At 48.7% G+C, this 13932-nt stretch overlaps 1 protein-coding gene across 1 annotated transcript in view; it reads left to right on the top strand.

Annotated features, from left to right (window-relative positions):
- XPR1 (xenotropic and polytropic retrovirus receptor 1) overlaps positions 1-13681 on the top strand; it is a 114260-nt gene extending 100579 nt beyond the window's left edge. Inside the window, exons 12-15 of the mRNA XM_074876952.1 lie at positions 5339-5505; positions 5788-5927; positions 6756-6977; positions 8083-13681. Of these exons, the coding sequence (XP_074733053.1) occupies positions 5339-5505; positions 5788-5927; positions 6756-6977; positions 8083-8143 (590 nt within the window). The 3' untranslated portion in view covers positions 8144-13681. The remainder of the gene's footprint in view (positions 1-5338; positions 5506-5787; positions 5928-6755; positions 6978-8082) is intronic.
- Positions 13682-13932: the final 251 nt, after the last annotated feature.

Genomic DNA, 13932 nt, shown 5'->3' with positions numbered 1-13932 from the left:
ACTACATCACAAGTGATTTACCTGTGAAATGTATGCAGGTCTGGAGTTCTCTAGTGCTGCAGAAATCTAGGAGATGAGCTCATCTGACAATTTTTTTTTTTTTTAATTTTGATTTTGTTTGGTTGAAATTATCTTTTGAACGAATCTGCTTTTGGATCTCAAAGCACTATAGAGGTAGCAGGTGATATTGTGTCCCAGTCCCTAAATTGTTCAGCGAAGGCCCTGGTTACCATGCTATTTATTTCTAATTGTGAATCCAGAGATTCTTATTAGTGAGACTGTTGGCAAATGCTTAGATTGGAAACCCCATCCTTCTCAAGGTAGCAGTTAAACATCCCCCAAGAACACTTCTCAAGTGCTAGAGAAGCCACCAGAAGAATCAGATCAAATCTCAGTCATGACTGATATGCTTCCTCCTGTTTGCAATTAAATCCCATTTTTCTGTTTGTGAGATACAAGCAATGAGATTGCTGTGATGTCTTGAAATTAGACAGTCGTATCCTACTACAAACCCAATGCAAACCTGCAGAGTATTTTTAGGCAACACATGATTTGGGGATTTCCCTGCTCTACAAGTGTAGAATCTAACTAGAAGAAACGAGATGTTGCCTCCTGACAGTTCTTCACTGCACTGTATCTTGCTGCTTTGCTTTAAATTGTGCCCGGAGGCTATAGCCAAGGTTTGCAGAATCTAACGGGAAGGTTGTTCCTATGAAATGGTTGGTATTTGACAAAGCCCATCAGCGCATGATGGCGAGTCCTCCGTGTGCTCCTCCGGATTATTTGCCTTTTTACTGCATTAAGTCCACTGTCATGTCATGGCTCTGCCATTGATCAGTATTAAATAGTGGTACATGCTGGCTGGGCAGAAAGGCAACGCTGCTGCTATTCCCTCATTAAGACACATAATTACTGAGGGAGTGGTAGTACTGCACTTGAAGCAGTAAGGTGTTAGACAAATGCTTTGGGCTGTCGTTCTGATGGCAGTTCCTATGTAGATGAGTCACTTCTGGCTGTCACCCCCCTCCCGTTGTGTGCTGGGATGGAGTTAATGGGCACACATCATCCCCAGGCAAAAAGTGTACACTCAGTACTCTAGTGTCTGTGCTTGGCTAGCACACCGCAAATGTGTGTATTTTTGGTTTGGTTCTGCTTAAATCCATGACTGAAAGGCTGATTGTCAAAAGAGTCTGAATTTGGGGTGCCTTGACGGAGAGGTTTTCAATCGATGCTGGAGGCAGAACTGCTCTGGCTGGGTTGGTTTTGTCTGATGTAGCCAGGCTTACCTGACTGTGTTTCCTGATAACCTCATGCTTCTTACAGCTTTTATCACAGCTTTCACCATCAGCAGAAACCACAGCCAGCTCCAGTGGCTGACACACCAGGAGTGCTTATCGAGGGCCATTGTGCTCTTATCCAGATCTTCAATAATACATGGCATTGATTTTTGCTGTGTTGAATACTATATAGTGTTTACATTCCCCAGAATAATTCAGCAGGGTAAACAGATAGTATTCTCTGGAAGTAAAGTCAATAGTAACAGCATTCAGGACAGTATTTGCTGTCTAGCTTTGATAGAAAGCAACCTTTCTCTTGCCTGTGTTTAGAAGGGGCTATAATTTGTGCAGCATAGTATTCTCTCAGAATGCTAGTCAGATACTGTGTCCCCTGGGGCTGGTTTTGGGATCCAAGATATTGTCTATCAGCATTTTTCGCAGGCAGTAAATTCTGCTGCTGCAAGTGCCTTTGGCTGTTTTCTGGGACTGTGGCCATTCACAGCTTCAGTTCAAAGGTGGAAGCCTTCCATTATTTATCTAGCTGACCTTCTGGAGCAATTTGTAGGTGTGTTTGTGCAGAGTGTCTACTGGAATTGCCTTTTATAGGGTAAACTAAGGATACTGATGGAAATTCTGCGGTGGAGGTTGTAAATGGGTCCTGTGGTACGCTGCTTCCCATCAGCATTGCGGCAAGTAGAGATAGCAGGGCACTGTCTCTGACATAGCTGAACACCTCCAAGTTGCAGACATGGTCGTGTGAACATGTATTGAAATCTGCCCATCGGCAGAGAGGGTAAAGCTGCACCTGCAACTTTACACACAGGGGTCTTGTGCTGGTGGTGGTTTGTTCTGCACCTGCTGTTTTGAATAACTGTAGCTTAGGAAGTTGCTACATGGTGGTGCCCTTTGGAGCGTGGAGTAGAAAGGTTCTTCACGCACCTCTTGATGGGTGGACTGGCACTTGTGCTGCCAAAGGGTTGCTGCAGTCCATGGGATGTTGAAGACTTGGGGGGTTTCTTCTGTCTTGGAGAGGTTGAGATCTACCAGGTGTCCAGAGTGCTTCTCTCATCCTGAGACTATCCCTCTCTTACAGTTTTTGGTGGTTTCTAGTACATCATTAAACAAAGAAAGAACACAGGATGAAACAGCTTCTGCTTAAATAGACCCTGACATCATCATACATATGCACAGCTATGTATTGCTCCTGAAAAACTGTCAGGCCAGGAGTAGATGGAGCCTCTGGGCAGAATATGAATGCCTTGATTTTCTAGCCCCCTGAGCAGCAGGGAAGAGGGCCACTAGGACCAGCCAGTGGAGATTGAGATATAATTGCTTGCCTACAGCAGTAACATATTTCTGTACACCAGCTGAATACCAATGAGGACAGAAGGAAGGAAGGTATCAAACAGAATTGCAGGCAGGAGGAAAAGGAGGATAAGTGATTAAAGGAAGGGACTCAAAGGTCAAGGCTGAAGACAATAGGCTAGCTCTGATTAGCGTATTTTACCCGGGAGTGATTTGGTTTTTTTAAATGAATTTTTTCAGGAGCTGAATGCATTGCACAGCTGGTTGGTGAGAAAGCGAGCAGGAGCAAGGGGCAAGCAGCATGACTCCAGGTGCCACTGAAAAGTCCGCTGCAAAGATAGGGGCAGGGAAAGGGAGCTGAGACCAGGATCACCTAACTAGAAGCAAGCACATCCTTTTGAGGTTTATGAGGTTAATGATACAAGATTTCTTACTTGGGCCTTTTTCTTCTCGGTGCTCCTCCTTTCTGTAATTGCACACAATAACCTTTAAAGCAGTTTAGGTTTAAGCAGCATGAACCGTTGAAATCACCGTCCTGTGTAATGCCAGCTTATGATACAATTTTGTTGGCCCCTTATGTAGCTTGAGATGGTAGTCAGGGGCCAGGCTGTCCCCTCCATGACTGGAGAACGCCGAAGGAGCACCCAGCAATGCCGCTTCGCTGCTCTTCAGCCCTGCATCTGCAGGGCACGGCTCATGCCAGGGATGTGGCCGAAGGCGTGATGATGGTTGTGCTGCCTTCTCCATGTCTGCTCCATGAAGAAGTGGAGTAAGACTCAGTTTATCTGAATTCAGTCCTTAAGGGGAAAAAAAAAAAAGACAGCATGACCTAACCTTCAAGCCTAAGCTACCAATAGGAAGCATGCAGCCTCACAGGGTATTTTGGAGCATTTGAGATGCTTTGCCAGCACTTAACCCATTAGCTGCCTCTGAATTATCGTTTAGGATCTGGTGGTGAGAACTAAACATAGAGATCTAATGAGCTAAAAATAATGTTGGAAAGAACAGGCTTAGTGTCTCTGAGTCACTGAATGTCAGCATCTGCCTTTTCTTCCTGAAATAATGTAGTGGAGGCTTTGGAAGGAGCTGGTGGGGGAGAATGAAATCTTGCAGTAGAGCCCTAATTGCTAAGCTCCAAAAACCTCACCTGTGTCCTGTTTTGTGGGCAGCTGCACTTTTAAAATGGATGGGAGAGGCTGTTTCAAAGCAGCAGCATTAAGGTACCTGGGCATCAGAGCCTGTATTCTGCAGGACTTCTGTGCCTGCTCCTGGGTGACGTCATGGCTCTCTGCAGCAGCGGTGGCGGGTGATGCGATGCTTAGACCTGTCCCTGGGTAAAGCTGAGCCTAGCCAGGATGGGGGCTACTGCTCAGAGGCTTCCAAGCTGGCACAAAAGCAGGGAAGCTAGTCAAACCTGAGAGCTGCAGCAGATCCTGTGTCCTTTCCCTCCGCAGACGTGAAGCTTCAGTGCAGATGGGCTTTGCTGCATAAGTAGCTTTAATAGGTTTGCTTTAGGGGGTGTGTTTTGAAAGGAGAATGAGCGTGGGTATTTGACCTATATCCTGCACATCACGTCCAGGAAGCTTGAAAGGCGTAATGGGAGGAATGTACTCTTAACACGATGCCTCTCATTTTCACCTCCATTAATTTTATTGGATTGCTGCATTACGTTTATATCATAATTGTTAGAAACAAAAAGGGAAGGAGAGGGCAAATTGCCCTGTTGCTCCCTCTGTGATCCCTTTCGGGGATTCTGTTGTTTTAAAGCCACACATATGGAAAACAGTGCTGTCGCTTAGTGTGGCATTGGGTTTGGACTGAAAACATTACGGCTTTTTTTATACTAGAAGTGTTATTGGCTTTGTTAGAATCGGTGAAAGCAATTGCAGTGGCTGCACAGAAAAGAGGAAAGACCCCTGATAGCAGCGAGATGCAAAGTGTCTCAGCCTTGCAAAGCATTAGAATGTGTTTTATGAACTTTATGACCCAGATTTGACAATTAAAAGCAGACAGGATTATCAGATCTGTTCGGTTTTACCCAGCCAACTGATGTAGGGAAATTGAGCTGAATTGAGAGCAGCGTAACCTTTTCAGGGGGGAATGGGAAACAACTTAGTTGCAAAAACCCGTATCCACAGATGAGCAGACGCTGGGCCCACAGTCCTGTGTTTCGCAGAGGGGAGCTCTATATGGGCACTGAAAACTCCATACGGAGCCTTCTTCAGGATTTATACATACCCATTAATGTATTGCCTTCTTTTTGCTTAGTTTCCCCTGCCACCACAACCTCTGAAATGGCTAGTGGAAGTTCCTGCACTGTCTAGCCTCTTTTGGGCTTTTACTGCACTAACTCATAGTTGTTTATATTTATACAAACTAAAATACTTCTCTTACAAAACCCTCCTAACTGAGCACTGCCTCATTGCTTTTTCCTCTGTACAAGCCCGTGTCCTTTGTGAAATACGGCCCTCAGCTTCCACCTGCTGTTCAGAGTCAGAATGGCAGGTCTGCCACAAGTTTCAAGAAAATATTAGTGGAAATTTCAATCCCAGGTGCAAAACGCTGAACGAGGTGAAAGTGGAATTTAAATGACAACATAAAGCTGGTCCTCGTAAGGCTTTTAGTTTGGTTCAAGTTAGCTAGCCTGATCTTCCCCAAACTTGAATAAAAGGGGAATAAATCAGCCAATTTGTAGCTGTTTTAAGAAGCAATCTGCTTTAAGTTGTACAGAAGTATTCTGTTCTTCTCTTTTCCAGCTAAAAACCACAGTGACACCCAAGTGTTCTTCTACCTGTGGATTATCTTCTATTTCATCAGCTCTTGCTATACCCTAATTTGGGACCTGAAGATGGACTGGGGTCTCTTTGACAAAAATGCTGGTGAAAATACCTTTCTTCGAGAAGGAATTGTCTACCCACAGAAAGTGCGTATACAACCTGCTCTAGCATTAGGAGAGGCTTTTTATTATTTTAACAAAACTTGCTGAGTTTAGAGCACGTTGCAGTTGGCCACTGATACTTCTGAATGCTATGGGCTGGGATTTTCTAGCAGTAGAGTTCATTTGTTTCAAAGAGATTGTTTCTTACTGTTCACTTTTCTAGTGGTTGAGCAGCAAATTCTGTATCTTCCTAAAGGCCTGAAGAGGTCTGTCTTCTGTGCAGAACTTGTATGGTGAGCTGTCCTGTTTGTCTGTCTCGTTCTTCAGGCATACTACTATTGTGCCATTGTAGAAGATGTGATCCTGCGTTTTGCGTGGACCATCCAGATCTCCCTCACTTCCATGCAAATCTTTCCATACGCTGGAGACATCATTTCTACTGTATTTGCCCCACTTGAGGTATTCCGGTAAGGCCGCCTGACTGAACAGTCTGTTTCTCTTTTACATTTTTATTATTTGTATAATGTCAGCACGGTGGGAAGTGCCTTGCTCCTGGATGTGGAAGGTACCGGTCCTTGAAATGGAAGACTAGGCCTAATAGGAACATTTAATCCAAACAGGGTGCTGAGTGGAGAAAGCTGTAGAGGGCTCTGCCACACTGTGGGGCTGGGTCTTTCATACTGTGTTTACAGTTTCTTCTGAACCTAGACCTAATCTTCAGCATTTGTTTTTTTACTAAATTTCTCCTTAAAATTACCTGCTTGAAATTTACAGTTGAAATGTCACTTGATTCTCAAGTTTACAATTTTCAAATCTCTGCTTCTTTTCCAAACCCTAATTCGGATTCTCCATCATCGGTTTCAAGGCTCTTTACACACTTGTAGTCTCGGTGGAGACCCAACCCCCAGATTCTTGAGATGAGTAAAAGCCCTTGAAGCTGAACCTCAGCCATGCACATGGTGGAGGTTACTGAACCTCGCTCTCCTGCATGGTGGAGGTTGCCTTTTGCTTGTAATGCCTTCTGCCTTCACGCTGTCCAGACTAGGGCTGTCATCGTTAGGACAATGAACGAGCCTGACAGCTCTGTTCTTCTCCAGAGAGTTGGGACGATGTTGTAGCAGGTGCTGCTGTTAGTCATTTGCTGTTTCTCTGTACTCCCAGCATGTTCCCGGAGGCGCTTTGATCAGTGAGAACAGTCAGTGGTATCCAGGTGCAGGTACCAGTGCGTCGCCAAACACGGGCAATGCCCGTAAAAGCGGAGCCAAATCGGTAATTTTCACTTTTTCTCCACCCAGGCGGTTTGTATGGAACTTCTTCCGTCTGGAGAACGAGCACCTGAACAACTGTGGTGAGTTCCGTGCTGTGAGGGACATCTCTGTGGCACCGCTCAACGCCGACGACCTGACGCTCTTGGATCAGATGATGGACCAGGAAGATGGTGTACGAAACCGCCGCAAGAACAAACAGTGGAAACGCAGCCAGAGCGTGTCCTTGCGCAGACCTCGTCTTGCTTCACAGTATGTTTTGCCTCTCCTCCAGCGCAACAAACCAAATCATGTGTTAGAGCTGCTTTTAATGCTTGGTGGCCGTTTACGGGCTGGGTAATTGTGGAAAGATCTCGGCCAAAATAGTCATTCAAAGGAAGGACAGGTCCAATCAGTAAATGAGTATCTTTCAGCCGGAGGGTTGATCCATCCTTTACATCATCTTGGGGTTCTGGTAAACGACTGGAAAAGGGAGTCCCTTTACAAAACCCCCCTCCTGCAAAACATAGCCTGTAGCAGTTGCCAGAGGTTATAAATCCAAACCTGGAAGAGAGGTTCTCTTCAACCAGCTGTTTCCAGGCTTCAGACCACCCCAAGATTTCAGTTTATCCTTTGGTTAAGATTTCATGTGTGAGATCTCAGAACCCTTTCCCTCTCAAATCTAAACTCATGCATTTTCTTCTTCCCACCCATCGTTCTTGCACCCTAAATTGTTTCTGCACCTTGCACCCCAGCCCCTGAACCTGCCGACTGCCTCTCTTCGCTGCAGTGCCTGTGCTCCGAGCATCATGGGATGCTCCAGTGCCCAGGCATCACTTCTGCTTCAGCAGCACAGCCGTGGGGCCCGGCCCTCTGGCCAGGGGACAAGCTTGGGCTCCCCGGGGCTGCTGAAGCACAGCGTGTCAGGAGTGTTTTGCAATCCTTGCAGCACATCCCCCTGTTGCATCACCCCATGGGAGGGGTGGGTGGGAGGAAAAGACGGCCGTGGCTGTCACGCAAAGGGTGTGCTCTGGCCTGAGCCGTGGCCCTCGGGCCATACTTGGCTCATATCCGTGTTGGCCCAGCAGGGCCGCAGGGGTCCCCAGCCGAGGGCACGAGGTGGCCAGCGTGGTGCAGCATGGGCAGTGCCCCGGGAGGAGGATGCTGAGGGGCAGCTGGGGCACATTTATAAGGCTCTGCTATTCCTAGGGAGAGTGTGAAACAGTTCCAGGAGCCTGCTTATTCCCTCTCTGTGTAAGAAACTTTTCTTTAAGACTTTTTAAAAATTTTTCTCCGAGTGCACTGCAGTTCTACTGTCTGCATGTAGTAAAGGAATTTCTTCTCCCCAGTGAGTGTTTTCTGTTTGTTTCTTTTCCAGGTCCAAGGCTTGTGACACTAAGGTATTGATAGAGGACCTAGCGAATGAAGCGAACACATGAGATGGCCACGGTCTCTTATTCCGCATCCTTTGTTTTCTCATTCTGTTCCCCTCTTCCCCAAGTAACCCGATCTCTGGTACAGTTCCAGCTGAAAACAGGAGAAAACACTGAACACGTTTTCCGAGCTCTTCCAGACCAGATCCTATGGACTCCAACAAGCTCACTGTGTTTCGTTTCTTTTCTTCTGGGTTAATTTTAATGTTCTATTTTAAAAGAAAAATAAAATATTTTACTTTGTTTTGCCAATAAAGAGGACAGTTCAGGAAAGAAGGATTGTTTACAGTCTCAACAAGGACATACAAACCTATCTGGATAACGAAGCATCATAGGGACTCCCTCATGGGACAGTGCCGAGAGCACACTCGGTTTCTGCTTGGCCCGGTTTTGACTGGTTGAAACCGGACTTAAGTTTTTAAATCTGATTTTTTTGGTTTTGTTTTTTTTTTCCTTCATATCCAGCGCTGAGGCACTGGCTGCACTTGCAGGAAAAGTGCACTTAGAGCAGTATCTTCATTCATGAAGCTACTTTTTAATTTGATGTAACTTTTCTTATAATTTTTTGGAAATATGATGTATCTGTTGCATATAGTTTTCACATTATTTATGAAACTTAACAACCATATGAGAGTGATTTTGAGTCCTGTGCAATGAAGGTTGTAACGGTAAAACAAAGCCGGGAATGTAGATCTAGATCTCCAGGGTTGTGGGGTTATGCCCTGCAAATAACCCCTCTCGTGAGACAACTTGCACCTGTGTTTACCTTTCCTCTCTTTCTTTCTTTTCAATTTTGTTTTATTTTAAACCAAAGTTTCTCTTTCTGATTTTTTTAGTTGCTGCTACTGCTTCTGGGCATGTCTCTTGTGCCGGTTCAACGCCAACTTTCCATGCAGCTCTGTGAAAGTAGTGCAGATGATCCTTAAGGCCCTTTTGAAAGGAGAGTTGGGTCCTACCAACAGTGCAAAAAGCTAAGCAAAGGCTTCAGAATTTCATTCGCCAGATCAAAAAGTATTTTTCAAAGCCTTAATAGTCTTTAGACGGCATGAGGGCATCCCTCACCGAGCAGGGGGCTTTTCTGGTGTTCTCCTGCAGCTCAGTGCAGCAAAAGTGGGACGAGACGAGGAGGTGATGGTTCCTGTGGGCAGGGGGGGAGTTTAGCAGGCTGAGGTTCAAGAGCGGTGGTGTGTTAGGCAGCCGTCGGGGAACGTGGCAAGGACTGTGTTGTGCCCACCTGACGGGGAAGGTGGAATTGAAAACAGGTGGTCTCGTGGCTTCTGGTTTGGCAGAAAGCCTGTGTCGGGTGCTGTCTGCTGCCCTGTGCCTCGGCTGTTCCTCGCGCCCCTCGCCTTGTCTCACTAATCCAGTTTGGGAAGTGCGATATTATTAAGCAAATGTGGGTAAAGATCAGCCATATTGCTGAGCAAATTAAGAGCACTGCTAATTTGACGGTCTTGTTGGTCTCTCCTCTGGTAGGAAAGGAAACGTGGGGGCCCGCAGAGTTCTGCCGTCCTTCCCCTGGCACGACGTGCGCTGCCGGCTCTCCCACAGCAGAACTGCCGGGCGAGGGGAGCCGGAGCTGAACCTCACAGCCAGGGCTGCTGCTGCTGGGCCGGGCTGGCGTGGCCGAGGTGCCCGGGGCTGCTGCCTTCCCCTCTGCCCGGCTCGTGGGCAGCCGTGCTGCACAGCTGGGGCTGTGAGCGAGGGCTGAAGCTCCTGAAGTAGGATCCTCACACTGGTGGCTGGCTGGTGACTCACCTCTGGTTTGGGCAAGGGAGTTGTAGGAATCTCTGCTCAGTTGCTGTTCGGTGGTTATTTTTTTTAATTAGCTGATAGCATGGTTTCTCACACGACCGGTACGTTGCATTTTCTCAGTTTGCCTGCCATGCCTCTTGCCCAGAGGAACTGAAGAAGGAAACAGTTCTCTTCATTTAATTGGAAATAGATTAAAATTCAGTGGTGGTGACCCTATGCCCCATGCCAGGCTAAGGGCAGCACTGCAATCCTGGAACTACCAACACTTCTGTGACATGCTCTCAGCTTACAACGAAACTCTGATGGACCTGCTGGGAGGTGCCTCCGCCCCGTCAGCGGCGTGCGTGGCTGCTGTGTCTGTCGTGGTGCTCCCCCTCGCATCTCCTGCCGCGTCGGGCTGCTCCACCGGGCTGGCCGGGGCTGTCCTGGTGGTCTCGGTGCCCAGGAGCCTGTTTTCCCCGTATTTAACTCCCTTAGGTCTGTTGTTCGTGCTTAAATGGAGGGTTCATGTTTGTACAGAAGTGGAGTCTGAGATATAAAGCCCCTTAAAATAGTTCCGCGCCGGGGTGCAATCCAGAATAAACCAGTGGTGTTACTTAAGCAAATGGTTCTTTATAAAAAGAAACAGAGCTTTACTGGTAATTCTTCCTTTCAGAGGGAAGGAAAACTAACAGAGAGAGCTCTGCCTTCCTCAGCCAGGCTGGGGAGAGCGGGGCATGGCCGGGTGGCCTGTGGCCTGCCTGCTGCTGCTGCACCGTCCAGCCGTCCACTTCCCAACCTGGTGGGGAGGGTCTGCTTACAAGTAACTAAACTCTTGTTCTGCAGTTTACCCAAATCCTTACGGGAAGCAAGAATTCAGTCTGTCCGTCTGCTCTGCTCCCTGCTCTGCTCTTCCCCTTCCCTTTTTCTCTGTCTTTGCTGGCAGGAGAAATAAGAAAAAAAGGGGAGGTGGCATGCTAGAGCTAGCAAACATTATCTCCTGAAATAAAACATCATTCCTCTTGGCAGTGAAGATGCTCTCTCAGGGGAAAGTAGCCCAAATTCCCAGAGGCAGGGCTTTTAAAGGCTCCCAGCTCTCCTGTGCTGCATCAGCCTGTTCCCTCCCTCCCTCACAGAGATTTCTGAGAAATCAGGCGTGCAGATTCCTCCTGAGCGCGGGCACTAAAGCTGGCATGGCCCCGTGTCTGTGAGAACATCTGGCCAATAAAGGGAGCCCTAAAGAAGCAGAGCAGATGGTGAGAGAAAATAGCCCTGTCGCTCCTTGTGAGCAGCCTGTGCAGCAGGAGCGGGGACAGTCCCCAGGTGGCTTCGGGTGCTTGGAAACACCCCTGGAGGGGGAGCAGCAGGGTGACAGTCCAGAATTATGAGGAGTGGAGTTAAAGGAGCTGGGATTTGGTTTTGTCCAGCGCTTTAGTTGTTGGGCTATAGCTGGATGTGAAGTGGAAGCTGGGACAGGTCTGTGCTTTGGCCGTGGTGGAGCCGTGCTGGCTTTCGGGTGTTGAGCTCTCGCTCTCCTTGTGATTTGGTGCGGAGGTGGTGGTTGTGTGTGGCTCTGAGGGTGGTGTGGAAGCTGCCCTTGTCTGTCTGGAACCCTTGCAGATGGTCCCATCTAAGGAGAGGAGGTGCCAGTGTGGCTGGAGACTTGTGGAGATTCCCTTTGAACTAGCTTCTCCGTGCTGATCCCCTGCTGCTTTCCATCCTTCTTGCTCTTCCAGAGATTTTTCGGGTTGCAGGGGGTTAGGATTTGCAGCACCCAGAGTTTATTTGCTAGCTGGAATTCCCCGCGTGGCTTTGGGACTGTCACCAGAAGCGCCCCGTGCCTGGGGGAGGCAACGCTGTGTGCTCCTGAAGCGGCAGCGGGACAGGTTTGGCCTTTATGGGCTCGGTGAGTGGGAGCAGGAGCTGTTCCATCAACAGGAACCGACGCTGTCCCACCACGTTGGAAAAGAAATGCGTTTCAGCGCTCGTGGCTGTGGCCTGTCTGTATCAAATAAGCTCCTACCTCTCAAATCCAGGCGCGTTCCTGCAGGCTGTTGCTCATCCTGCGCCTTTCCTCGCCCCGCTCCCAGCCCTCCTTTTTCTGTCCGTGTCTTTGCTGCTTCTTCGAAGCCAACGGTACGCAGGGCGTGGGGGGACGACCCGCACCAGCCTTCAGCATGGAAATCTTGGGGGGGGGAAACATCTCTTGCGGAGCAGAGTTGGATTCCTGCTGCTCTGAGTTCCCTGATAACTTCTGGTGCTGCTTCTTCTGCCGCCTGGCTGGCGCTCAGCCACCGCAGCCCTGTGTGTGGCAGGGAGGGAGAGCGCCGGCCAGGTTCGGGAGAAAACAATCCCTGGGGATTTTTCTGCGGCGCTTCCAAGGAGCAAGGGAGATGGGGCAAAGCCTTCGAGCTTTGCCTTCATTGTGGACGGCCGAGTGAGTTTGGCCTTGTCTTGCAAGGCTGCTGCTGCGTACCGCTTGCTGTGACTCCGGCACGTGCCCCAGGTTTTTGGGGGTTTGTGGCCCCGGTGTCAGGCCGTCGTGCTGGGATGTGCCCTGGGACTGGGGCATGGCTTGGCTCCTGCTGGGGACACAAAAGCCACTTTGCTCACACACTGCAACCCGGCCCCTTGTCCTCCCTCCTCTCCTCCACTGTTCTGCTTTGCACTCACAGGGGGAAGATGATCTTCTGCCTTAAGCATATTTTTTTTTTCAATTTACATTTTTATTCCAGAAGGCGATCAGATTGTTTTGTCTCCTTGGAAAAGAGGAGTTGGGGCTCCTGAGGGAAGAGTGGAAAATCCCTACAGTAACTCTGCAGCAGTCATGGTTGGGCTCAGTGGCTGTCACCTCATCAAACCTTGCCTCCTTTACACGATGCCATCCCAAATGCTGCACGTTGGGACGAGCTGTCAACCCGCCACCACCGCGGGGTTAAACTGGTGTTACCAACATCCCTCAGGCACTTCAGTCCCTGTGGCAGCATCCTGGCCGAAAGAGAAATGCGGGTTTTGCAGGGGGAGGAGAGGAGAGGGATGGTAATACTGGGTGTACCCAGATGCTGATGCCCCAGCCCTGTTCCCGGTGGGAGTCGGAGGCTGCTCTGGCCCTGGCGCAGCCGTGCCATGGTGGGCGAGAGGCGCCGGCCCTGCCTGGGAAGATGCCCCATGGCCTGACAGTCCCTCAAGCTCTAGAAACCAAATTGCAAAGTCTTTGCTCCAGAGGAGAAATTGGGCAGCCTGGTAGAACTTGTGATGACCTCTCCGTCCCGTAGGTCCTCGTGGCGAAGGATCGGCGTTTGGAAGGGGCCCGGGGTGGAAATGCCAATGTTCCCCCCCGGGTCCTGCTGCCGCCTTCCTCTCCCCCTCCCCGCTGTGTTGGTCTAAATGATCTTTCTATGAAGCCCTGTAGATGTCAAAAGTAATTATGGAGTGTGATTAGTCCTCTGTGGGTGCTTTCTTTCTTTCCTCCTCCTTTCTCTTTTGCTATCCCCTTCTCCACTCTTCTTTTTTGGCTAAGTGGAAAAGGTGAGGACAAAGAATTGCCGCTTGCTTGGACTCATGATGTATCTGTGACTGCGCTATTAGCTGTCTCCTCTTTCCTCCCCAAATGGATATAATTTTTGAAGTGTGGAATACCCTTCTTGATAAGTAGGTTTAAAAAAAAAATGCACAATGTGATACTGTTTCATAGTTTCTAGGTGGTTGTATAAAGCAAAGTTACTGTGATTGTGTTTTTCAAAGGAAAAAGTGATTGGTTACAAAATCTGTCCTTTTTTCATTATTACAAGCTCTTTGTTTTCCAATGATCTGATGGCTCTTTTGTGCCCGGTCTGTGTGTCTTTCTTCCCACGTCCCACCCCTGGTGCCGCATCCACCCCATGAAGCCTTTGCTTCCACTGTTCTCTAAAGATGCTGCTCTTACGCCCTCGGGAGCTGTGGGCTGTCACTGGTGACCAGAGGTGGGGGATGTCTGTGTCCCAGGAGGAGGAAGATGTTTGAGAAGGGGTTGGAGGTGGGCAGGAGGGGTCCATGGGAAGGTGCCCAGGGCTCAAACCCGA

The sequence above is a fragment of the Strix uralensis genome, chromosome 8 (genome assembly GCF_047716275.1).
Source record: "Strix uralensis isolate ZFMK-TIS-50842 chromosome 8, bStrUra1, whole genome shotgun sequence".
Classification (NCBI taxonomy): domain Eukaryota; kingdom Metazoa; phylum Chordata; class Aves; order Strigiformes; family Strigidae; genus Strix; species Strix uralensis.
The sequence above is the reverse complement of the archived record's forward strand: the minus strand, read 5'-3'. Positions and strand labels throughout refer to the sequence as shown.